The sequence below is a fragment of the Piliocolobus tephrosceles genome, chromosome 10 (genome assembly GCF_002776525.5).
Source record: "Piliocolobus tephrosceles isolate RC106 chromosome 10, ASM277652v3, whole genome shotgun sequence".
Classification (NCBI taxonomy): domain Eukaryota; kingdom Metazoa; phylum Chordata; class Mammalia; order Primates; family Cercopithecidae; genus Piliocolobus; species Piliocolobus tephrosceles.
The window spans coordinates 34,648,374-34,674,051 of NC_045443.1; the positions used below are offsets into that span (position 1 = coordinate 34,648,374).

At 35.8% G+C, this 25,678-nt stretch overlaps 1 protein-coding gene across 1 annotated transcript in view; it reads right to left on the bottom strand.

Moving 5' to 3' along the window:
• CPNE8 (copine 8) overlaps positions 1-25,678 on the bottom strand; it is a 231,885-nt gene that overhangs the window by 74,704 nt on the left and 131,503 nt on the right. The window contains exons 9-11 of the mRNA XM_026449597.2: positions 11,607-11,861; positions 7,783-7,882; positions 6,082-6,157 (exon numbers count right to left, since the gene is read on the bottom strand). Coding sequence (XP_026305382.1) covers positions 6,082-6,157; positions 7,783-7,882; positions 11,607-11,861 — 431 coding nt within the window. The remainder of the gene's footprint in view (positions 1-6,081; positions 6,158-7,782; positions 7,883-11,606; positions 11,862-25,678) is intronic.

Sequence of the window (25,678 nt, forward strand, 5' to 3'; positions counted from 1 at the left end):
CATAACTACAGTCACCTTCTTGATATGATAGAGGCCTTTAACATCTAATGTCTTAATTATTGCTTTATAGAAAAATGATGGGTTGTTAAAAGTATATTCAAGTGACATAACTTTAAAAATTAAATACACTAACATAGCAAATCATCCAATGTGTGAATATTTAAAGGATGTATTAACCTAACTATTTCTTTATAATGATGGTAATTTCTACCAGTTACCCATGCTACATAATAATTGGTAAAGGTCTGGTTTGTAGACATAAGACTGGCTTTTTGACTATTTGATCCATGAGTAAATAAGGTTGCACTTCTATATTTCGTAAGACATTAGGGGATATAGGGACTATTACGATAAATAAGACTTGCCAATCTAATAGGATAAATGTAATACATAATTGCCTGAAGAGAGACTTCTTCAAATCATCTCAATCCAAAATATGGAGAAAGCATTTGACAGGGAAAAGAAGATGAAATAGTTTATGAAAAAGTATTATTTGAACCATAGTTTATTAATTTAAACTAGGGCTTCAATTTAAAAAAAAAAAAAAAAAAAACACACCATTCTAGAAAGAAAAACAGGCAACTGATCCAGGTTGGCTGGGGCAGAGAACCCACACAACCAGATGAGAAGTGAATCTGAAAAAATAAGCTGAGGCCATGTTAAGGAGATCCTTAATCCTAGGCCAGGGAGTTTGGATGTTATTTAGTTGATGTTTAAACAGGAGAATGATATAATAGGTCTATAGCAGCAGTCTCCAACATTTTTGGCACCAGGGACTGATTTCATGGAAGAAAGTTTTCCCACGGATGGAGGTGGGGAGGATGGTTTCGGGATGATAACTGTTCTACCTCAGATCATCAGGCATTAGATTCTTATAAGGAGCACACAGGAGGCAGAGCTCAGGTGGTAATGCTCCCTTGCTTCTGGCTCACCTCCTGCTGTGTGGCCCAATTCCTGAAAGTCCACAGGCCTGTACTAGTCTGCGTTCTGAGGGTTGGGGACCCCTGGTCTACAGGATAGTTGTAAGGTGAGAAAATGAAGGCAACAGTTAGGGTCCTATTTTAAATTTTCTATGCAAGAAGTAATGAATCATTAAATAAGGAAGCCCCACTGAAAACGGCTCGCAAAAAAAAAAAAAAAAAAAAACTAAGAAAACAGAATAAAGTACATTTTTCAGATTTAAGTAGAAAATCTAAAGGAGAAATTGGTCATTCATTCATTCCATGTATTATTTACTGTGTATTTCAGAAAGCCCTAATTGAACACATTCTACAGGAAAACATGCAACAGTAAGGATATTGAGCATCATTGGCAAGATCACACATTTTTCAGATGGTTCAATGGTTATACTATTAAATATGGGGCAGGTTGTTTGGAGGAGAAAGGTAATGTTTGATCTCGAGGTTTGAAGAATTCCTCAATTCTTCTAGATAATTTGAGGAACACAGCACTCTGAACAATATATAGGAAATCAGTGAATAAAATCAATTCAATCAAAAGTTTGAAAACAAAATGTTCAGCGATACATTTTTCTTGAAAAACTGTATTTCAGCATTTTTCTACCTAAAAATCATTCATCTGGCATTATGCCTTTGGTTTAGAAGAGGTTTTTCCTAAATTTTAGGAGTAACTTTTTAGTAGAATTTCATAAGCATCTTTCAGTTCATATGAGTGTTTTTGCTGTCAGCATATCATAATATACTATTGTCATAGAAAAATTACCTTATGACTTGGTTTTAAATTACATAATTAAATTTAATTGCCTAAAGATGTTTTCATTTAATCATATAGGGCCATTTCAATCGCCAATAATACATCTGATATAACAATATTAAATTTATATAATATATAAACATAGTAGCATTTGTCACTTCTAAAACTAAATAATGAACTAGGGAAGTTACTTTAGAATGATGGAGTAAGGCTCTCTGAAAAGTTGCTCATCCATAAAGACAATGAGAACACTAGCAAAAATTGCCAAAATCAAATTTTTTCATGAATCTGGAAATTAACCAAAGAATCTTGCAACAATCGGTGATAACTCATTCAAGAAAAAGAGTAAATCTCACTATGTCATTTTAACTTGCTTTACTCTAAACCTACTTTTCCCAGCTCTGTATGTAGTAGCATTGAAAACTGTCAGCCAGGCAACTACAGTAGCTGTGTAAACCAACAGTCTAAAAGCCACTGGAGGGGACAGAATGGATATGAAGTTCTTCAAAAAGTGTTTGAGGTAATGAATATGATAATTACCCTGATTTGATCATTACACAATGTATATATGTACTGAAACACCACACTGTACACAATTAACATTTATAATTAACATGTGTCAATTAAAAACAAAACTTTAAAAAAAGTGTCTTTTCCAGAGAATTGTCATTAACTGACTTATATGGAAGCTTTCTGGAAAAGCTCCATTCATAGGGCTTGGGCTTGTGGTTATTTGACTTAACTCAAAGCCTGCTCAGAGGGAAATGCCCTATCTCCAGGACATTTGTTGAAAGCAGACAGTGGCAAGTGCTTAACAATAGCATATCTGCTGGAGGTGATGATATAATCTGGGGCAAGTAAGAGGTTAACTCAAAAACCAAAAAGGAAGATTGAGGGAATGAGATTTGTTTAGAGGGGGATTTTAAAAGCTCTAGTATATTGCTGAAAATCTAGAAGCCTATGCCCTTTGAAGGGGTGTACATATGCCCAGGAAAGATTTAGGGAATTCTTTTCTCCGTTCAACCACAAATCTCTGCTCAAACAACAAGTGAAAGCTAAGGCAGGATTTTACGTCGTTGGAGCATATAAGGAATGTCCAAATGTACACAAATCTCTGCCAAAACATCTGCTCCAAAACATCCTCGGAGCTAACCAAGCAAAGACTTCAGTAGCCCACACAACAAAGAATAATTTTATACAATTAGTCCATGAAAATCACTAAACAAAGAGCAAAAAACACAAACCTTGGAGAAGGTAGAGAATCTGATTCCCAATGTGCTGCATTATATTATTTAAAGTTTCCAGCATTCAACAACAAAAACAAGATATGCAAAGAAACACGAGAGTATGCCCCATACTTTTCTATACATAGAAGAAAGAAGTTGACAGAAATTGTCCCTGGGGAGGTGCAGATATGGGATTCATTAAACAAAATCTTTAGCTCAGCTATTATAAATATATTGAAAGAAGGAAATCATGTCTAAAGGATTAAAGTATGAAACAATTCCTTACCCAATAGAAAATATCAAAAATGGATCAAAATTATATAAAAAGGAACCAAATAAGAATTCTCAACTTGTAAAGTACAACTGAAATGAAAAATTCACCAGAAGAGTTTGACGGAACATTTGAGCTGGCAGAATAAATAATCAGTTGTGGGGAAAAGAAAGAGAGAACAGACTGTTACTGTGTCTGTGTAGAAAGAAGTAGACATAAGAGACTCCATTTTGTTCTGTACTAAGAAAAATTCTTCTGCCTTGAGATGCTGTTAATCTGTAACCCTAACCCGTCCTTGCAGAGACATGTACTGTGGTGATTCAAGGTTTAGTGGATTTTGGGCTGTGCAGGGTGTGCTTTGTTAAACAAGTGCCTGAAGGCAGTATGCTTGTTAAAAGTCATTACCATTCTCTAAATCTCAAGTACCCAGGGACACATACAATGCGGAAGGTCACAGGGACTTCTGCCTAGGAAAGCTAGGTATTGTCCAAGGTTTCTCCCCATGTGATAGTCTGAAATATGGCCTCCTGGGAAGGGAAAGACCTGATTGCCCCCAGTCAACACCCGTAAAGGGTCTGTGCTGAGGAGGATTAGTAAAAGAGGAAAGAAGGCCTCTTGGCAGTTGAGATAGAGAAAGGCGTCTGTCTCCTGCCCATCCCTGGGCAATGGAATGTCTTGGTGTAAAACCCCATTGTATGTTCTATTTACTGAGACATGAGAAAACCGTCTTAGGGCTGGAGGTGGGACATGCTAGCAGTAATGCTGCTCTTTATGCACTGAAAATGTTTATGGAGATGTTTGCATATGCACATCAAGGGACAGCACTTTTCCTTAAACTTATTTCTGTCACTGAGATCTTTATTCCTATGTCTTTCTGCTGACCTTTTCCCTACTATGACCCTATTGTCCTGCCACTTCCCCTTTTTCTTTTCAATGGTAAAGATAATGATCAATAAATACTGAGGGAGCTCAGAGACTGGTGCCAGCCTGGGTCCTCTGTATGCTAGGCGCCGGTCCCCTGGGGCCACTTTTTCTTTCTCTATACTTTGTCTCTGTGCCTCATTTCTTTTCTCAAGTCTCTCATTCCACCTGATGAGAAACGCCCACAGGTGTGGAGGGGCAGTCCACCTCTTCAATCAGTAATTTTGCAGATTTGTCAATTGAGATTTTGTTTCCAAAACAAAAAAAGGAAAAAACAGAGGCCAAGAGAGCCATGCGACACCATTAAGCATAACAAGGTAAGTAGAATGGTAGTACCAAAAAGAGAGAGGAGAAAGAGAAAGTGGCAGAAATAATTATTTGAAGAACTAATGGCTGAAAAATTTTTTGGTTGCTTGATAAACCTGAATCCCTTGCACAAGTATAGATAATAAAGTTTGTAATGTATCGGACCAAAGATTGTCCATTGAACTCCTAAAACTACTTGTACATAATTCATAATGGTCTCCTAGATTTTCTTCAGACTGATGTCTTCTTTTGAAAATATGTATAATAAAAAAACATTTATATTTGAAGTCATGGCTTTACAGGGTATTTAAGAACACATAAACATTATTAAGCTTCTTCGTCATCTCATGAGATGTGGCACCAGTCTTGTCATTTAGCAAGCTTTATTGGACAAGAGAGTCTGGGGACTGACTGAAACCAATGATGAGAAAATGCTATAAAAGCTAGAGAAACTAAAAGTGGTTAATCGCTGGAGTATTATATGCTGACCAGCAGCAGATGATGCCTAAGTATAAGGAGAACTAGTGTGCATGTGTGTTCTTCCTCAGCCTTGATGTTAGGCAGACAAAATAGGTATTTACGTAATTACGAGCTGTCTTACATGACTTATTTCCTGTTTAGAGCCTAAATATCATTTCCTTGAAAGACCCAGATAGACTAATGTATTACTTTATCTTTGTCTCTGACTGAGAAATTTTTTTGAGAGCTGAGTTTGGCCCCTCTGTAGAGCACTAAGTATACTACTATATAGAGCACATATCAATCTATACAAAACATATTTTATATCTGCCTCTCCCATTAGACACTGAAATTTATACTCACCTCTGTGTCCCCAGCGCCAAACATAGAACATAAAATGTAGAAACTACTTAATAAAATTGTTTTAGGAATGAATAAATGAAGGCTGGAATAAAGTGGTAGAAGGAGATTTCTCCACTCTCTACTTAACAGAGGCCAATTTTAGCATCAACCTGAGAGGGAAGTATTACCACTGTTGATTAAATACTGAGATATTCTCCTTTAGTATCCACATATATTAAATTTTAAAGTTATAGGAAATGTACAGATACCATGGCTCAAGGAACAACAGTGCTAGAACATACTATACGCTCAACACATATTTGGTGATTAACTGGCACGGTGGTTTCAGGCAGAAATAACTACAATGTGTCTGCTTTAACAACCTGAATTTCTTTAATGCCTGCCTATTACCTTGTCATTCCCTTCAGTCTCCACCTAAACGGCAGTGAAGGTGCTCAGATATATATGTAGACCACAGCTCATTTTATAATGCCACACTGACAACTAAAATGTCTAATCTTCTTCTTTATTATCAAGGGATGGAAGAGGAGGTTGATAAAAAGGCAAAACATAAAGGCTGAAGCTTAAGAAACAATAAACTCATATCTATATTTTTTAAAGTAAAATGCTTTATACACAAGAATTAAAAAACAAAAACATTTCAATGTGACTTGAAGAAGTATTATTATTGAATCTAAAAATGTCTACTCAACAACTTCAAAGATTCTTACATACATTGATACTTAGTTAACCTTTGGCAGTTATGCTTTGCAGAATCCATACTTTTAAAGCATAGACTTATTTATTCTAGAAAAAAAAATGGTAAAATAAAATGGCTCTTACCTCATATACGTTGAATTGTGACTGCCCTCTAGAAAGTTCCCTATAGCTTGTTGTAAATTCTCCAATGAAATCATGACTAAAATTAAAGGAAAAAGGTACATAAGCTTTCATGTATTTGTCAATTGTATTTTTAAAGGTTTTAGAAAGGTTTAATAATTATGAAAAAAATGCTTGATATTATGAATATAACTTAATAATTTACAAAATATTTAAAAAGACTAACACATAACTACATTCTTCACTAATCTAAAATTATGTATACTGGACAATTATATTTTATTAATATCAAATGTTTAATTTATTCCACTAATATTAATATTTCAAACATATCTAAAAATAATAACTCATATCTCAAAACCGTTAAATCACCTGTTATTCAAATGATTAATTAGGATGAAAGTTAGGGACTACACTAATACATTTATTATTTTCCATATCTATGGATATATATTTTTTAAATACAGTAATTTAAAAATCTTCAAACTTTCCTATGGCCATAGTGTAATAGGATGCTATTTTAAAAAGGTATAACATATTAACATGTATAATAGTCACTCAACTTTTTTTCTATAATAATAGTTAATAAATATTTTATCAATAACAACATATTAATTCAGAATTTCTTCACTTTAAGTAATCATCACTATGTTCTCAGGAGCCTTCTCAGTTTAGGGCAGGAGGGGTAAGGATTGAGTAAACATGTATTAGTTCTCACTAAAAAGCTTTTATCAACTGAGGTTGACCTGTGCAACTACAAAAAATATGCTAAATATTCAGTGGTTTAGAGCAGACTCATATTCTACTCCTTTGAGTTAATTTAATGGCCAGTGCTAAGTTGAACACACACTGCTGAGAAGTACGTGCAAAATGCTGGTATTCAGTGCAATGGTGAAATGTAGTATGTTAGAAGAAGATACAGATTGTAGGAGCTAAAGCAGTATAACAAAGAGAAACATGATGAAAAATACTTTGATAATAAATCACAACCAATAATTTCCTTTTGATTCAATAATACTGTTTTGCTATTTCCTGTTAATGTAATCACAACTAAAATAATTATTCTATGTTATAAGTCCCAAGCTCTCTGACTGCATTTACAAGATAAAGTTTACTCCAGTGCCATTTATCTGGCTGGTGTCTGTTTACATCTCTGTATTTTTCCATACCTTTTATTACATGCATGTGTTATTTAAAGTCTGAGGGAATGAATTAAAGAGGTATTTTGAGGAAACTGATTACTACTATAGCTAGTAATTTGGCTCTTAGTCCTTGAGTAAAGTGATTAAACTGTTGAATAAAATCTGTTCATTAGGATCATTTCTATGCTTGTATTTTTTGGGAATATGGTATTCCCAAATAGTGGGAAAATGGTATTATGCATAGTCACATTTATACCTGAAACCTGTAGGACAGTCTACAAACTTATCCATCCTCCTCTACTTTTGGGGTATTACTCCCCTATATCACTTATCTTTTACTGTACAGCTCAGCTATGATATCCATCAAGAAGTCTTTTCTGCTTCATTCCCTTCTTTTTTGCTCTCAAAAACATAAAACAAGCAAACAACCAGTATCTCTCATCACAGTTCCTATATTGTATTAAACCCATCTATTCATGTGTTTCCTCTCTTCACCTATGTTTTGAAGGCAAAAAAGGTATTAATAACTTCATCTCAGGATTCCCAGCATCCCCCTCCGTACCTGCTACACAATGGGTGCAGCTGAGTTTTGCAAACACTACTTAGGGCGATAGCACAGTCATGCCGTGATTTTACCTTGCCAGTGATATTAACAAATTTGCCTGACATCAATTATATTCAGCCCAAAAGAATGGCACAAGTGCCAATCATATTAAACATATTATCCTTCTCTATCTCCTTAAAACAACTTTGAGAGTAATGCAGACAACTATGATTTTCCATGAAAATGCCCCCAGATAATTACAACAAAGGTATGAAAAAAAGAGAACATTGCCTTTTTTGGCACATCTGAAGATTTTCCTGAAGGCCACTCTTCAATAGATAATGCTTATTTTCCTGACATTTATCTAGTTTTGCATATAATATGGATCAATGGCAAATACATACTTAATCCATCTCATCCCTTTCTCTACCACCATGTTGTATTGAGTTAGTCAGTCAAACTCTGGGTCCTTAAGTCTTCACCTCAAAATTGGAGGTAATGCCTACTTTCTATTTCAAACATCAACCCAGAGAATTCATTTGATTCTTTCTATGAAAGGTATTTAACTTATCAAAAAGTCACTTCTAGAATACAATCTAATTATGAAGACAATAACTCCAGACACACATTTTTTCAATAAAGAAGTTTTAATCAAATTAATTTGTAAAGAAGTAATAGGCTTATGAATGGATGTGTGTTATATCATAATATTTTGGAGTTACACATGCATGTGGCTTGTGTTGTTCTCACGCAGGTATACTTAATTCACAAGGCATGTCTCCCCTCTGGAGTACATCACAGTGTGACATGTTTCAGGTATGTATCAAAGGATATCTCAAATGAGGATTTGTATACGAATTGTATATGAAAGACAACTTCTCTAATTTGGATGCTAAAGGGATTTTGGAACAAAATTGGCATGATCTTTCTCATGGGAACAACACCCTTAGTTTTTGTCTCTCATTTGTACTTCAGAGCAGTGATTTCCCATGTTTCCCTGTCTTGCAATTCTGTTCAAGTCCTGGAACACGTATCAAGATTTTTGAAAATAGTGAGTTTGAAAATGGCGCAGTCACGAAAATAAAATACCCCTTTGACTGAAATGTAGTTACGATGATCCTAATTAAACACATGGGTTGCAGACATTTTTACTGTTTAAACCTGTATTTGTGGGCAGAGGGCAGCAGAGTTTTTCAGAGGTGACTGGAACCAAGCCTTTAATTCCATGATTACAAGTAAAATGCACCATGAAACTTGTGCTTTCCTACTGTCACCACAAAAAGCCATCTTCAGTGGTCCAGATAACAATGTATTAGCTCTCCCTGATTTTGCTTTCTTTGCTTTCGTTGTAGGCATAGTGTTTGACAAACTTTTCAGCATCTAAGAATGATTTCTTACACGATAACATCAACAACCTTCACTGATTCTTAAAGAAAATAGTTAAAACATCAACAAAATCAAGGCTTTTTTTCCTTTTAACTTCTTCAAATCCTGATAATCGAGTTTCTTAAAAAGGTAAGAAATATGACCTTTCAGCATTCCTAGATTATGAGCTGATTTATGTCTAAATCTGCAGAACTAGCATGATTTTTAATTAATTGCCCCAGTAAACACAAACTATAAGCATATTTTGAGCAAAAATAATTTTTTATTCATAAAGTCCTGGTTCATGCTTTTACTATTAATAGTAATCATTATATATAAGATGTATATCAATGTATTCAACGTAGAAGTGATGATTTATCTCCAGCTTTACTGACACTTTAAAACATTTCAAGAGGTTTTTATTTCCTTTGCTCTCTATGTAGATTACAATAGTACTCTGGGCCTCCAAGATGGAAATAGAGATAAAACCACTCTCATAAATTAAGAGTTCAGCAGGAGAACTAGGCTAATTTTATCAGTCTTATCTGCACCTGCTCATTAGTCCATTTCAAATACTGACAGAATTTTTAAAAGATATAAATATCTTTTTATACTTATATATAATAAGTTCTATTGCCCTGCTGGGTGTGTGTGTGTGTGTGTGTATAAAATGGTACATTTATATAATCCTACATTTCTGTATGTTACTATTTCATCTATTATGATTATTGAATATTTTATTAATTTTATTTTCACCTCTTGATTATATCTACACAAAGATACAAGAAGACTAGAACAAATCACATTTTCTAAGGTGAAGATAATATTTTTATTGTGGTTTACATTGGTAAAGCAAGTGCTATAAGCCATAGTTAAGGACATGTTATATATAATAATTTATCACATTTAAAGCCAAAATTGTATGCCTATTTAGTTATGCAAAATTATTTTTTAAAAAAACAGGATATATACATATTTTAAGTATATTCATAATGGTAGGTCATTTAAGTTGCATGGGTATCTATTAGACATAATTTAAATTTTAACTCCACATAAAGTATACTTTTAAAATATAAATACCTTTAATTCTGTTTCTATTGCTTCTAACAAGCTGAATGCACTAGAATATTGTCAAACAAAAGCTCCCCATTCAAATTAAAATTTGCCTACACAAATAGAAAGCATACGATAATTAAGACAAAAAATTCTTAACAGGAAATAATTTTACCTAGCAATGTTTCACAAATGTAACTTAATCCATTAAAAAGTAGAATGGAGTTTCTTTATCCAGTTATGACCTTGGATACTTATCTAGAATTATATTAATTAGAAACTTTACTGTGATCATGTCTGAGGTTAAAATCTTGTCCAGTTTCATGGATTTTAAAATATTTATGTTGCTCACATACTTTGTATGTGATTGAATTCAGTTTTTGGCTTGAATGCTAATCTCTAGAAAAGGAAGTCTGTGTGACTCAGTATCCTGTTTCAAAAGTTTAAACTATAAGCCAGTAAGTTGTAATTTTTTTCAGAGTAATGGTAATTAATAATAGTAACAATTATTATTATAAGCAAAACAAAAAAACAGCGTTATTATAAAATGATGACATATTCAATGCTTAACAAAGACTGAAGTTAAAAAAACTGTGCTACTAAATCTGTATTCTTGTATCTTTTTCTTTTTATGTCATTGGTCTATGGCTAAATAAATGCAATTAAAGGTGATCACTTACTTTCCCACATACTAGTAACAGATACCTTATTCAAGAACAAATATAAAATATACGGCCCGGCGCGGTGGCTCAAGCCTGTAATCCCAGCACTTTGGGAGGCCGAGACGGGCGGATCACAAGGTCAGGAGATCAAGACCATCCTGGCTAACACGGTGAAACCCCGTATCTACTAAAAAATACAAAAAAACTAGCCGGGCGAGGTGGCGGGCGCCTGTAGTCCCAGCTACTCGGGAGGCTGAGGCAGGAGAATGGCGTAAACCCGGGAGGCGGAGCTTGCAGTGAGCCGAGATGGCACCACTGCACTCCAGCCTGGACGACACAGTGAGACTCCATCTCAAAAAAAAAAAAAAAAAAAAAAAAAAGAACAAATATACACATACTTCAGTCACAAGTAGACACGACAAATTAAATTTGCAGTTCAAAAAATTTTACTTTATATAGCACAGTAGTTCAAAAAATGTTTTTTCTCTGTCAGCCATCACTACCACCATAAGTCATTTAAAGATAATAATTTCATCTCAATTTCTCTCACGTTTTCACAGAGATTAAGCCTGGAACACAGGGAAGTCCATAACTTTTTGAACCAAAGTTCGTATCTTGGTAAGAAAGCACAAAGAAAAACAAATCTGCAAGGAGTAACACATACTCATTCTCTATCTCTCTCCTGAACACACGTCCACAACACAAAACCCCTAGCCTGAAGTAGCAAAAGTTGGCAAGTTGCACTCTAGACTCCACTGCTACCCAAGGATAGGGTCTTTTCAATGGCAAACAGTTCCTTCTTTGCCTCTGGCGTATCCTCTCCTCTGTATTTCGGGACACCACTTCCCAGAGTTGTGCCAAAGTTGCCAAAAGGCATCGTAAGTGTTCTAGCTCCCTCGCCATTCTTGCTTGTCGAGCTGGCTACCAGTTTCCATGCTTTCTCTGGCCACCAGTCTACATACTGTTCATTATCTTCCTGACAGACTGAGGGACTCCAGAAAGGGCAACAGGGTTCAACTGCAAAGGGTCAAAGTCACAAAGAGGAGGAGATTAAAGTAAATTTGCTATTGAAATTCTTTCAAACCTATGTGGGGGAAATGCATGTTGGAAAACATCCTTTGATAATGTCAGGGTTTTAGATTTAATAGTCTTACAAACCCCAAAAATATACGTCTACCCAGTACAAAGTTATGTAAATTGTTGCTTTTGTCATTTTCAATCAATACGTAGAGACAATTTAGATAAATCAAGTCTCAAAAGCACTTATCCCAGCTCCCATCAAATTTGCCTAGAATATTTGCCTCAAATAAATCAAGTAACTCACAAATTTTATTTTGTGCTGTGTAGATAAGGGCTTGTTAGTCAAAAAAGGTACATTATGAAATTTTAAAAGATCATCCCACCACTTCAGCGAAATTTTGAATTTAGAGCTGACAGTGTACTGTAATCCTTGACATAGATTTTATTTGGCAACTCAGACCTTTCTGATTTGAAAGAATTTTCAGTCAGTGGGGGATTGTGTACGTATTTTAATATTAACGTAGAAGTAATAACTACTTATTACCATTCGGTATTTATAAAGTTCTCTTTGGATTCTTACATCATTACTCTTTTACCTCTTAAAATTAATTAAATTTTTTTTTTTTTTTTGAGACAGAGTCTCACTGTTGCCGACACTGGAGTGCAGTGGGGTGATTTTGGTTCAGTGCAGCCTCCAACTCTCCAATTCAAGGGATCCTCCCATGTTAGCCTCCCAAGTATCTGGAACCACAGTGCATACCACCACACCCAGCTAATTGTTGTCTTTTTGTAGAGACAGGGTTTCACCATATTGGCCAGGATGGTGTCACACTCCTGGGCTCAAGAGATCACCCGCCTTGGCTTTCTAAAGTGCTTGGATTACAGGCATGAGCTGCCACGCCCAGCCTAAAACTACTTTCTTAAAGGTTTTTTTTTTTTTTTTTTTTTTTTTTTTTTTGAGACGGAGTCTCGCTTTGTTGCCCAGGCTGGAGTGCAGTGGCGCGATCTGGGCTCACTACAAGCTCCACCTCCTGGGTTCCCGCCATTCTCCTTCCTCAGCCTCCCTAGCAGCTGGGACTACAGGCGCCCGCCACCACGCCCAGCTAAATTTTTTTTTGTATTTTTAGTAGAGACGGCGTTTCACCGTGTTAGCCAGGATGGTCTCCATCTCCTGACCTCCTGATCCACCCACCTCGGCCTCCCAAAGTGCTGAAACAAACTTCCTAGATTTTGTGAGGTTTCAATAATTCCTTATATGGTTTTTGAAGAGTGTTACTTTCTGAAAATGGTTTTAACAATATAAATGTTCTCAAAGCATTAGAATATGGAAATAGTATAGTTCACCTCAAAAAAGACTTTTTGTTAGAAGTCTGCACGCGTTATATACTTTTTTAACCAAGTGAGGCTCCCGAAAACTATGAAGTAAAGTTTCAGAATTACTGAGCTCCCCAGAGACATTAAATCTAAGAATTTAAAAAGCTGTGTGAGCTGCTGCTTGGATGGTATAATATGTGTGTGGAAACTCTTCTTGTAAATATGCGTAGCAGGTAACTTGTTCCTAAAACACATTATAAAAATCTTTGAATATTCTATGAAAATGAAAGAAATATCCTTGCCGTCCTGCAAAAATAATGTCTGCATGTTGGTTCTACCTTTGGGTTCTACTGACTTTGGGTCACTTAGTAGGCTTTGTAATAAATTTTTTCACCCCCTCAAAACCATAAAATGCATTTTCCTATTCACTTTTTTAAAGTTGATATAATTAATTAGGGAATACTAAAATTTTATTTTGGTTTCTTTGAAGAAAAGTATTATCTTAGAAAATAAAAAATGTAGCCCTAATCTCAATATATGCTGAAATTAATTTTAGAGATTAAAATTTACATTTTAACACATGTATTCCAATGGCTTGATTCATTTAGTCTCTACTATGATATGTTCAGAATGAGTTTGTGCTCTAAAGTAGATGTGATAAGATAAGGGAGACTCTACAATATGGTAGACTCTTTCTACATATGTAATATCTTATTCTATACTTTTAGGAAACATAACACTAGGGATATGTTTAGATAATAATGACTTAAAAGAGGCACTGTCAATGTGTGAAGACTTAAATAGAAGGATATTTTTCTATAGATTTAAACAAAAATCCCACTGTGAATTCATTTTAAAACATAAACCATAGGAAGCATTCTTCCTTTGGTTCTGATCCTTCCACATCAGAAATTTCTTGTTTGCTATGTTTATTTTGTTCTACATACAATACAATGTAAACTCAAAAATTGTAAGTTAACAAGTTTGCATGTCTATCCTAGAGTTGTAATCATAGTATAATACAAGAAAAACCAGCAATATAAGTAGCATGATCCATAAACATTTTTTCATGTTTATAATATTTTATTTCATGTGTGCATCTATATAGAAATTTAGAATATTTGGTTTCTGAAGGAAAAAGTTGTCTAAATAATTCTAAAACACTCCATAGCATAGTATACACAATACTATTTCATTTGTATTTAACTAAATACACAATTTAACTGAAAAATTAAAACCTCACATTAATTTGATATTCTTAAAGAACATTTATATAATAAATGTTAATCATAGAATTATGATACCAAAAAAGTAAATCCTTTTATGACCTTATTTATTAGTCAGAAAGCATTTACTGAGTATTTCCTCTTCCTGAATTTTAATGCCAAATAATGATATTACAACCATTAAATATGCACATGAAATACATTTAATAAAGTAGAAGAGAATGGGTTAGTCTCTTAAATTTCTTTGATGATGTCAAAGTCGGTGAAATACCAAAGATTTTATGTGGTGTTTGCTTTATGTTGAAATGCTCTAATTTTTAGTAGCATAAATCTTACTGTAGACTATCTTTTCTGGTTAAATCTATAATGCAAAAATTACCCAAAATATGTTAAAAGATCATATATGCCACAGAAAAAGTATGGCTTCCCTTTGTAATGATGTGGATAATTGAGGCAATTACTTAGATCACTGAAATATACAATTACCTATATATTTTAAATAGAACGACTTGAAACCTTTATTTCACTTCTGTCATACGTTCATACAAATTAAAAAGTATGAGTATCTAAAACTATGTGCACAAGCAGGCTGGAACCAAGAATGTCACAGTTGAACTCCAGAGACTAAATTTTAAAAGCAAAGTCAAAATTCTTGATTTAGGGAGCAGAAAATCAAACTTCAGGCCATAAAGTAATATTAAGGGTACATTAGGAGATACATAAAGTATCTTCAGTATACTGGAGAAGTGTGTGTCAGTCATTCAGTCAAAAAAATTACAAATAAGTAAAAGCAATACTGAAATATATCTGAGTATTTATCAAAGCTGAATTTTTATTGGCAGTGACAGTATGCTACATCTCTTTGTTTCTGCCAGATAAATAACTATAAAATTTTCTTTTCTAGGCATGATTTGACTATAACATGAATAAATAGCTAAACATATTTTTGTTTGGTTTTAATTATCTCAGGTTGTATCTATTGTAATCAGCAACAAGTGCTAAAGGTTAAGAATTTGTGCTTTCAAGAAAAGATTCTGGACTTCTGAATATTAGAAGAAATATCTAGTTTTCAGATAAAGGGAACCAGAGTAAAACACAGAGAGGTCTTGGAAACATCTGTGTCTGTTAGGAAGCATGAACTAAACCTTACATAAGAAAGCACAATAGATTAAGGTTGGTGTAATCTGAAATATTTCAATTCCTCTGGCATGAGGTAATCACGAATTCCAGTATTGTCTGGATTACAACTATCTGCTAGGTTTACAGTTGGGATTCTCCTCATCAGAACTAAAGAAAGGCTATTAGAATTTTAAATTCACCCATTCAGAATCTACGTCCATTATATCTACCTCTATACCCCCAAACTGACAAGTTAGCAACGCCTTACTCTTCTATTCCCATCAATAATACTATATATATTTCCTTGTCAACTACATTTAAACTTTGAGAATTGTGTTTTACATCAGACTTCAATTAAAATAATGTTGCTGTTATAAACCCATAGATGTTATCCCTTTAACACTGTCCCTACTACCCAAGCTTCATGTGATGTTGAAAAATGAAAACTCATAAATGTGAAATCTGAAGGCTCCACATTTTGAAGCCGTCATATAGGTAAACTTGGGCAAGAAACTGAACTTCATTTCATTTATCAACAAAAGCAGAATGATCATAAGTTATGTATGCCTATCAGGATTTTTGCAAGGATCATATGGAAAAGTATGTAAAAAAAGTACTTTGTAGACGGAAAAGCTCTATGCATATTCAAAGTGTACTTTAGATGGCATTCATAACAATGGTTTTGTTATTCTTTTTCTTACCTTTGCTACCAACCTAATATAGGTTTTCATTACTCTCCTAATGACCTCCATAACCTTCCAACTAGTCCTTGCACTTCTGTATCTGTCTGATTCCAATTCATTCTACAGATATTTTCCCACACCTTTGGCCATGCCAAAATGTGCCTGATTCGGAGTCAAAAAGTTTCTCAAATATTCCAAAATTTCAATGGGATTCAATACATAAACCCCAGTGTGTCATTACAGCCCTTCTACCATATGATCTTGACCTACTTTTCTATGTCTGCATTTCTCCTGAATTCCCTCTAATACATTATAACCTACTCAGAACCACATTGCCAAAGCAGAACTTTTCATCCACAATATCTGCCCTTTTTTGAGTCCTTCATTCCTTTCAGATAAATCGCATATCATACTTTCTCATGAACATATCTGGGATACTTCAACACAGATGTGAACTTATCCTTTCCTGAAATCCAGCATCACATTATACCTCTCTCAGGAAACATCCATGCTCTACCTGGTATTTTGTTCCTGGAATTTTATCGCACACTTTACAGGAACATACCCTCCTTCAGTCCATGGGCTGGATAGCAATCATCTTTAAATTCCCCTGCAGTAACTAGTATAGTGACCCATACTTAATAGATGTTCAGAAAACATTTGTTAAAACATAACAGTTTCACCAAGTGAGGTTACTAAGTTTGTTAGAGACAGGGTCTCCCTCTGTCTCCCAGGCTGGAGTGCAATGGTGTGATCACAGTTCATTGCAGCCTGGATCTAATGGGCTCAAGCAATCCTCCCACCTCAGGCTATCAAGTAGCTAGGACCACAGGGGTGCACCACCATGCTGGGCTAATTAAAAAAAAATATTTGTAGAGACAAGGTCTCACCATGCTACCCAGGCTGGTCTCAAACTCCTGGGCTCAAGCCCAGGAGTTTGAATTTATTTCAATAAAAGCTCTCCAGGTGATTCTTATGCATACCTCCAGTAAAAACTACTGCTTTAAGTGGCCCAATATGTATCAAGTGGCCCATATGCCAATATGTATTTCTGGCAACCAGTAGGACAATTTCAATATATTTTGTTCTTGATTACAGAAAGAGGTCAAGGTATTCTGTGTCATAGGATGGAGATGACAACATCATCACAGAGATATTCAAAATATTCTTTAATACAAAAAAAAAAAAAACTTTTGAACACAGATCAAAAATATTTTAGGATGTAGGTGGTAAGATTACCTAAAATCACAAACATGCTAATCAATGAAGTATTTTATGCAGTAACTTGGTGGTCAAGAGGATTACCATGAATGGGGGAAAGAAGTCAGGCTTTCACGTTTTTTCTTTGGAAACCTTAGTATATTTCTCATGCATGTTACAATATAAATAAACCATTTTTCCATACTAATTTTTTCTTAAGCTACAAATTGTAAGATAGTTAGACAACATAAGATGATAACAAAATTGACAATAACAAACAATGCTGAGGTGCTTCAGAGTTGAACGACTAAATATCATTTTGACACAAGTGTCAATTTCTCAACATGATATTGAGAACTCTGCTTTCTTTCATTAGAAGACTGTTCTTTGCTAAAAGCATCTTTAAAAGAAATCATTCATAAATGTCTCGAATGTAACAGGAACAGAAATATTTTCGGTTTAAGGACAAAAACTAACACACCTTGGAGATGCTAACAGGAACTTGAATCAAAATCATCAGCTGTAAAGCAGGTATTATCTTAATTTTTACAGAGAATAAAGTGCAATTAAAAGTTTCCTCTTTGTTACTGCTCAACTTTAAAACAGGAACTAGAATCAAAAAAGTGATTGAATTTGCATATGACTTAGATGGTTTTGGGCTCCTGAACTAATAAGATTGAAATGTAATATATCTTAATCGAATGAATGAGAAAAAAATGTAAGATGTGGTTTTTATGAAGAGAAATAAGAAACGTGGGACAAATGAGTGATCTGCAGGCCACCTCAGATCAGGCACACCAAAATCCAAGCCTCTATTATTGGCATATAGAATTACTCTCATCTGATCTTCCCACACTTTTCAGAAGCAACCAGATTTTCTGAATTTATTTTTAAAGAAAAGCAGATCCTGATTCAGTAATAAAACACTATATGTTCTAAGAACAGTTTAATCAAACTACTACCACCAATATTCGTAGCTATTGCCAAAGATTTTCTACACAGAATCTTTTGTAGTGTCACTGCTTATTCTCCATTTTGTGTCTCTCTCACACCGAGGTGAAGTCTCTGCTTGCTTACGTACTCATCTGTGTCTCAATACCACAAGTAAAGGAGTATGAACTGGATTATGAATTTAAGTTATTTAGCCACCTACAGGAATGGAGAATTGGTATGACAAGTTGGCTTATTTATAGTGTGGACATTTCTAGACAGTTGGTTAAAACCTTATTTTCTGAATATATTTTTAAAGCTCCAGGGAAAAAATGTTGAGGATACAGAACTGCATAAAAAAAGGGGTAAAAAGGGTATTTCATCCCACCATCCAGGGATAATCTTTCTGATGGTAAATATATCTTTTCCATGTGTATATTTTAAGAAAATATTCCAGATACACTGTATAAAGCTGCACTGTTCAATCTAGTAGACATTAGCCACCTGTACTCACTGAGTCCTTGAAATGTGGCTAGTATGAATTGAGTGTTCCTGTAAGTATGTATAACATAAGTGTATGTTATAGATACATAAGTGTATGTTAAAGATAGTACATAAAAAAGAAAAATATCTCAATAATTTAGATATTAATCATGTTGAATACTTCTGGTATCAATTTAAGATATATTATTAAAATTAATTTTAACTGGTTCTATTTACATTTTTAATACAGCTACTAGAATAGATGTAATTTACATTTCTATTAGACAGTACTAGTATAAAGTACTCTGTAATTTTCACTTTTCATTTTATTTAAAAAAAGCATACTCCCAAATAAGTAAGCATTCCTAGAAAGCAATACTGTTGTAATTATTTATTTATTTGTTTATTTATTTATTTTTTGAGACAGTCTCACTCTGTCGCCCAGGCTGGAGTGCAATGGCGCAATCTCCGCTCACTTAAACCTCCACTTCCTGGGCTTAAGTGATTCTCCCGCCTCAGCCTCCCGAGTAGCTGGGATTACAGGCATGAGCCACCATGCCCAGCTAAGTTTTGTATTTTTAGTAGAGATGCGGTTTTGCCATATTGGTCAGGCTGGTCTCCAATTTCTGACCTCAAGTGATCTGCCTGCTGTGGCCTCCCAAAGTGCTGGGATTACAGGCATGAGTGACTGCACCCAGATGCAATACTATTAATAGATACATAATAGTCTTTTTGATAGAAGTACCACAATTTAATTTGGATATCAGTGTTTTGTTCTATCATAAATAACTGAGTTGAACATTTTTGCCACAAGCCTTTTTCAGGTTTCTGATATTACCTTAGAATACATTCTTGGAAATAAAATTGCTAGATAAAAGTCATAACAGTATTTTTAGGGATATTAATACAAGTAACTAAATAAGTTTCAGAAAATTTGCACCCATTTTTCATACCTTAAAAATATAAAAACACCTATCTCAGTTCACCCTAAACAGCACTGGGTAATATATATTAAAATATTTTCCCATTTCATTTAAAAAGTTATTTAGTTTAAATAGTTTACATTAGTTTAATTGTTATTTGTTATATGTTAAGTTATATGTTTTAAATTCTTTTTTTTGTTGTTGATTACTAGTTGACATGGTTTGAGCTCCGTGTCCCCACCCAAATCTCATCTTGTAGCTCCTATAATTCCCACATGTTCTGCGAGGAACCCTGTGGGAGGTAATTAAATCATGGGGGTGGGTCTGTCTCATGTTGTTCTTGTGATAGTGAATAAGTGTCACAAGATCTGACGGTTTTGAAAAATGGGAGTCTCCTTGCACAAGTTACTTCTTTGCCTGCTGCCATCCATGTGAGACTTGACTTGCTCCTCCTTGCCTTCTGCCATGATTTTGAGTCTTCCCCAGCCATGTGGAATTGTAAGTTCAATTAAACCTCTTTCTTTTGTAAGTTGCCCAGTTTCAGGTATGTCTGTATCAGCAGCCTAAAAACAGGCTAATACAGTAAGTTGGTTCCAGTAGTGAGGTGCTGCTGAAAAGATACCCAAAAATACGGAAGCGACTTTGGAACTGGGTGACAGGCAGAGGCTGGAACAGCTTGGAGGGCTCAGAAGAAGACAGGAAAATGTGGGAAAGTTTGGAACTTCGTAAAGTCTTGTTGAATGGCTTTCACCAAAAGCCTGATAGTGATATGGACAGTAACGTCCAGGCTGAGGATTACGAACTTATTGGGAAGTGGAATAAAGGTGACTCTTGTTATGTTTTAGCAAAGAGACTGGCAGTATTTTGTCCCTGCCCTAACAATTTGCGGAACTTTGAACTTGAGAGGTGATTTAGGGTATCTGGGAGAGGAAATTTCTAAGCAGCAAAGCATTCAAGAGGTGATATGGGTGCCGTTAAAGGCATTCAGTTTTATAAGGGAAGCAGAGCATAAAAGTTCATGAAATTTGCAGCCTGACAATATAATAGAAATGAAAATCTTATTTTCTAAGGAGAAATTCAAGCAGGCTGCAGAAATTTGCATAAGGAAGGAGGAGCCAAATGTTAATCCTCAAGACAATGGGGAAAATGTTCCCAGGGCATATCAGAGGTCTCCATGTCAGTCACTCCCATCACAGGCCCAGAGGCCTAGGAGAAAATGGTTTCCTGGGTTGGGCCCAGGGTCCCTGTGATGCTCTGTGCAGTCTAGAGACTTGGTGCTCTGCATCCCAGACACTTCAGCTTGGACTAAAAGGGGTCAAGTGCAACTTGACCTATTGCTTCAGAGGCTGGAAGCCCAAAGCCTTGGCAGCTTCCACATGGTGTTGAGCCTGCAGGTGCACAGAAGTCAAGAACTGAGGTTTGGGAACCTCTGCTTAGATTTGAAAAGATGTATGGAAACCCCTGGATGCCCAGGAAGAAGTTTGCTGCAGGGGTGGGGCCCTCATGGAGAACCTCTGCTAGGACAGTGTGGAGGGGAAATGTGAGGTCGGAGCCCCCATATAGAGTCCCTACTGGGGCACCACCTAGTGGAGCTGTGAGAAGAGGGCCATGGTCCTCCAGACGCCAGAATGATAGATCTGCTGAGAGCTTGCACCTTGCACCTGGAAAAGCCACAGACCCTCAATACCAGCCCATGAAAGCAGCCAGGAAGGGGGCTGTACCCTGCAAAGCCACAGGGGTGGAGCTGCCCAAGACCTGGGAACCCACCTCTTACATTAGCATGACCTGGCTGTGAGACATAGAGTCAAAGAAGATCATTTTGGAGTTTTAAGATTTGACTCCCTTGCTGGATTTTGGACTTGCATGGGGCCTGTAGCCCCTTTGTTTTGGTCAATGTCTCCCTTTTGGAATAGCTGTATTTATCCAATGCCTATACCCCAACTGTATCTAGGAAGTAACTAACTTGCTTTTGATTTTATAGGCTCATTGGCAGAAGGGACTTGCTTTGTCTCAGATGAGCCTTTGGACTGTGGACTTTTGAGTTAATGCTGAAATGAGTGAAGACTTTGGGGGCCTGTTGGGAGGGCAAGATTGGTTTTGAAATGTGAGGATATGAGATTTGGGAGGGGCCAGGGACAGAATGATATGGTTTGGCTGTGTCCCCACCCAAATCCCATCTTGAATTCCCACGTGTTGTGGGAGGGACCTGGTGGGCAGGTCTTTCCCATGCTGTTCTCCTGATAGTAAATAAGTCTCATGAGATCTGATGGTTTTGAAAAATGGGAGTCTCCCTGCACAAGTTATCGCTTTGCCTGCTGTCATCCATGTATGATGTGACTTGTTCCTCCTTGCCTTCTGCGTTGATTGTGAGGCTTCCCCAGCCACTTGCAACTGTATGTCCAGTTAAGCCTTTCTTTTGTAAATTGCCCAGTCTTGGGTATGTATTTATCAGCAGCATGAAAACAGACTACTAGAGTAAATTCTCAGGTATGTCATTATCAGCAGCATGAAAATGGACTAATACACTAGTACATTTCATTTTTAAAATACGTATTCACCTTTTTTAAAAAAATTGTCAAAGTCTTTGCCTCTTTCTAATTAGGTATGGGCATCTTCTTATTGTACTAGAGCTCTTTATAAATTAAAGAAATCTTATTTTACTATATATGTTGCAATTTATTTTCTAATCACCTTTTAACTTTTTGTTATATGATATTTTTACCTATAAAGCTTTATAAATTTAAATCTATGGACTTCATATAGCAATTCTCAGCTTGAGTTGCTGTGGGATGCTGAGTTAGAAAGGTACGAATTTTGATACTACATTATGCCTACAAGCCAAATTAAAAACTAGCACTTTCAGATAAATTGACTTCATTTTCAGTGATAGAGTTAATCCTAATTCAGCAATAGTGGCACTGGAGATGAAAAATTATTTATTTTGGAAAGTTGGATTTATAACCCAGATTTTTTGACAGACATTTATAAAACCTCAGGTCCACCCACTTGCCCTCATTCCAGAGCTTCCTAAAGTATTTTGTCTAATTCACAATAGTCCCTTATAATATCAATTTCTACCATTTCTATTATTCAGGCTATCGTTAGTTCTGATTTATTTTCTTTTTCACCAGGCTGCATTGTAAAAACTTTTTTTCTACTACTATGCTGCTCTCTTTACTATTCTTTTCTTTCAGTATCTGTTTACTTTTTAAAAATTCATCTTCAGTATTTTGTTGTATAAATTGTGATACTGTTGCAAAATAAATATAGCCTGGTAACAAATATTTATACTCTTTTCATAAACATCTATGTTTATTCCATCTTTTCGTGTCATAAAAGTATAAATAATTACATAATTAATTTCAGGAAATTAATTCATTCATTCTAGTGACAATGGAGGCAACATTTAATTATTTCTTTCTTATTTTATTTTATTTTATTATTATACTTTAAGTTCTAGGGTACATGTGCATAACGTGCAGGTTTGTTACATATGTATACTTGTGCCATGATGGTGTGCTGCACCCATCAACTCATCAGCACCCATCAATTCGTCATTTATATCAGGTATAACTCCCAATGCAATCCCTCCCCTCTCCCCCTTCCCCATGATAGGCCCCGGTGTGTGATGTTCCCCTTCGCGAGTCCAAGTGATCTCATTGTTCAGTTCCCACCTATGAGTGAGAACATGCGGTGTTTGGTTTTCTCTTCTTGTGATAGTTTGCTAAGAATGATGGTTTGCAGCTGCATCCATGTCCCTACAAAGGATGCAAACTCATCCTTTTTTATGGCTGCATAGTATTCCATGGTGTATATGTGCCACATTTTCTTAATCCAGTCTGTCACAGATGGACATTTGGGTTAATTCCAAGTCTTTGCTATTGTGAATAGTGCCGCAATAAACATATGTGTGCACGTGTCTTTATAACAGCATGATTTATAATCCTTTGGGTATATACCCAGTAGTGGGATGGCTGGGTCATATGGTACATCTAGATCTAAATGCTTGAGGAATCGCCATAATGTTTTCCATAATGGTTGAACTAGTTTACAATCCCACCAACAATGTAAAAGTGTTCCTATTTCTCCACATCCTCTCCAGCACCTGTTGTTTCCAGACTTTTTAATGATTGCCATTCTAACTGGTGTGAGATGGTATCTCATTGTGGTTTTGATTTGCATTTCTCTGATGGCCAGTGATGATGCGCATTTTTTCATGTGTCTGTTGGCTGTATGAATGTCTTCTTTTGAGAAATGTCTGTTCATATCCTTTGCCCACTTTTTGATGGGGTTGTTTGTTTTTTTCTTGTAAATTTGTTTGAGTTCTTTGTAGATTCTGGATATTAGCCCTTTATCAGATGAGTAGATTGCAAAAATTTTCTCCCATTCTGTAGGTTGCCTGTTCACTCTGATGGTAGTTTCTTTTGCTGTGCAGAAGCTCTTTAGTTTAGTCATATTCCATTTGTCAATTTTGGCTTTTGCTGCCGTTGCTTTTGGTGTTTTAGACATGAAGTCCTTGCCCATGCCTATGTCCTGAATGGTACCACCTAGGTTTTCTTCTAGGGTTTTTATGGTATTAGTTCTAACATTTAAGTCTCTAATCCATCTTGAATTAATTTTCATATAAGGAGTAAGGAAAGGATCCAGTTTCAGCTTTCTACTTATGGCTAGCCAATTTTCCCAGCACCATTTATTAAATAGGGAGTCTTTCCCCATTTCTTGTTTCTCTCAGGTTTGTCAAAGATCAGATGGCTGTAGATGTGTGGTATTATTTCTGAGGACTCTGTTCTGTTCCATTGGTCTATATCTCTGTTTTGGTACCAGTACCATGCTGTTTCGGTTACTGTAGCCTTGTAGTATAGTTTGAAGTCAGGTAGCGTGATGCCTCCAGCTTTGTTCTTTTGACTTAGTATTGTCTTGGGAATGCGGGCTCTTTTTTGGTTCCATATGAACTTTAAAGCAGTTTTTTCCAATTCTGTGAAGAAACTCATTGGTAGCTTGATGGGGATGGCATTGAATCTATAAATAACTTTGGGCAGTATGGCCATTTTCACGATATTGATTCTTCCTATCCATGAGCATGGTATGTTCTTCCATTTGTTTGTGTCCTCTTTTATTTCACTGAGCAGTGGTTCTTTTACATTTGCTGAGGAGTGCTTTACTTCCAATTATGTGGTCAATTTTGGAATAAGTGCCATGTGGTGCTGAGAAGTATGTATATTCTGTTGATTTGGGTGGAGAGTTCTATAGATGTCTATTAGGTCCACTTGGTGCAGAGATGAGTTCAATTCCTGGATATCCTTGTTAACCTTCTGTCTCATTGATCTGTCTAATGTTGACAGTGGAGTGTTGAAGTCTCCCATTATTATTGTATGGGAGTGTAAGTCTCTTTTTTTTTTTTTTTTTTTTTGAGGTGGAGTCTTGCTCTGTCACCCGGGCTGGAGTGCAGTGGCCGGATCTCAGCTCACTGCCAGCTCCGCCTCCCGGGTTGACGCCATTCTCCTGCCTCAGCCTCCGGAGTAGCTGGGACTACAGGTGCCCGCCACCTCGCCCGGCTAGTTTTTTGTATTTTTAGTAGAGACAGGGTTTCACCGTGTTAGCCAGGATGGTCTCGATCTCCTGACCTCGTGATCCGCCCATCTCGGCCTCCCAAAGTGCTGGTATTAGAGGCTTGAGCCACCGCGCCCGGCTAAGTCTCTTTTTAAGTCTCTAAGGACTTGCTTTATGAATCTGGGTGCTCCTGTATTGGGTGCATATATATTTAGGATAGTTAGCTCTTCCTGTTGAATTAATCCCTTTACCATTATGTAATGGCCTTCTTTGTCTCTTTTGATCTTTGATGGTTTAAAGTCTATTTTATCAGAGACTAGGATTGCAACCCCTGCTTTCTTTTGTTCTCCATTTGCTTGGTAGATCTTCCTCCATCCCTTTATTTT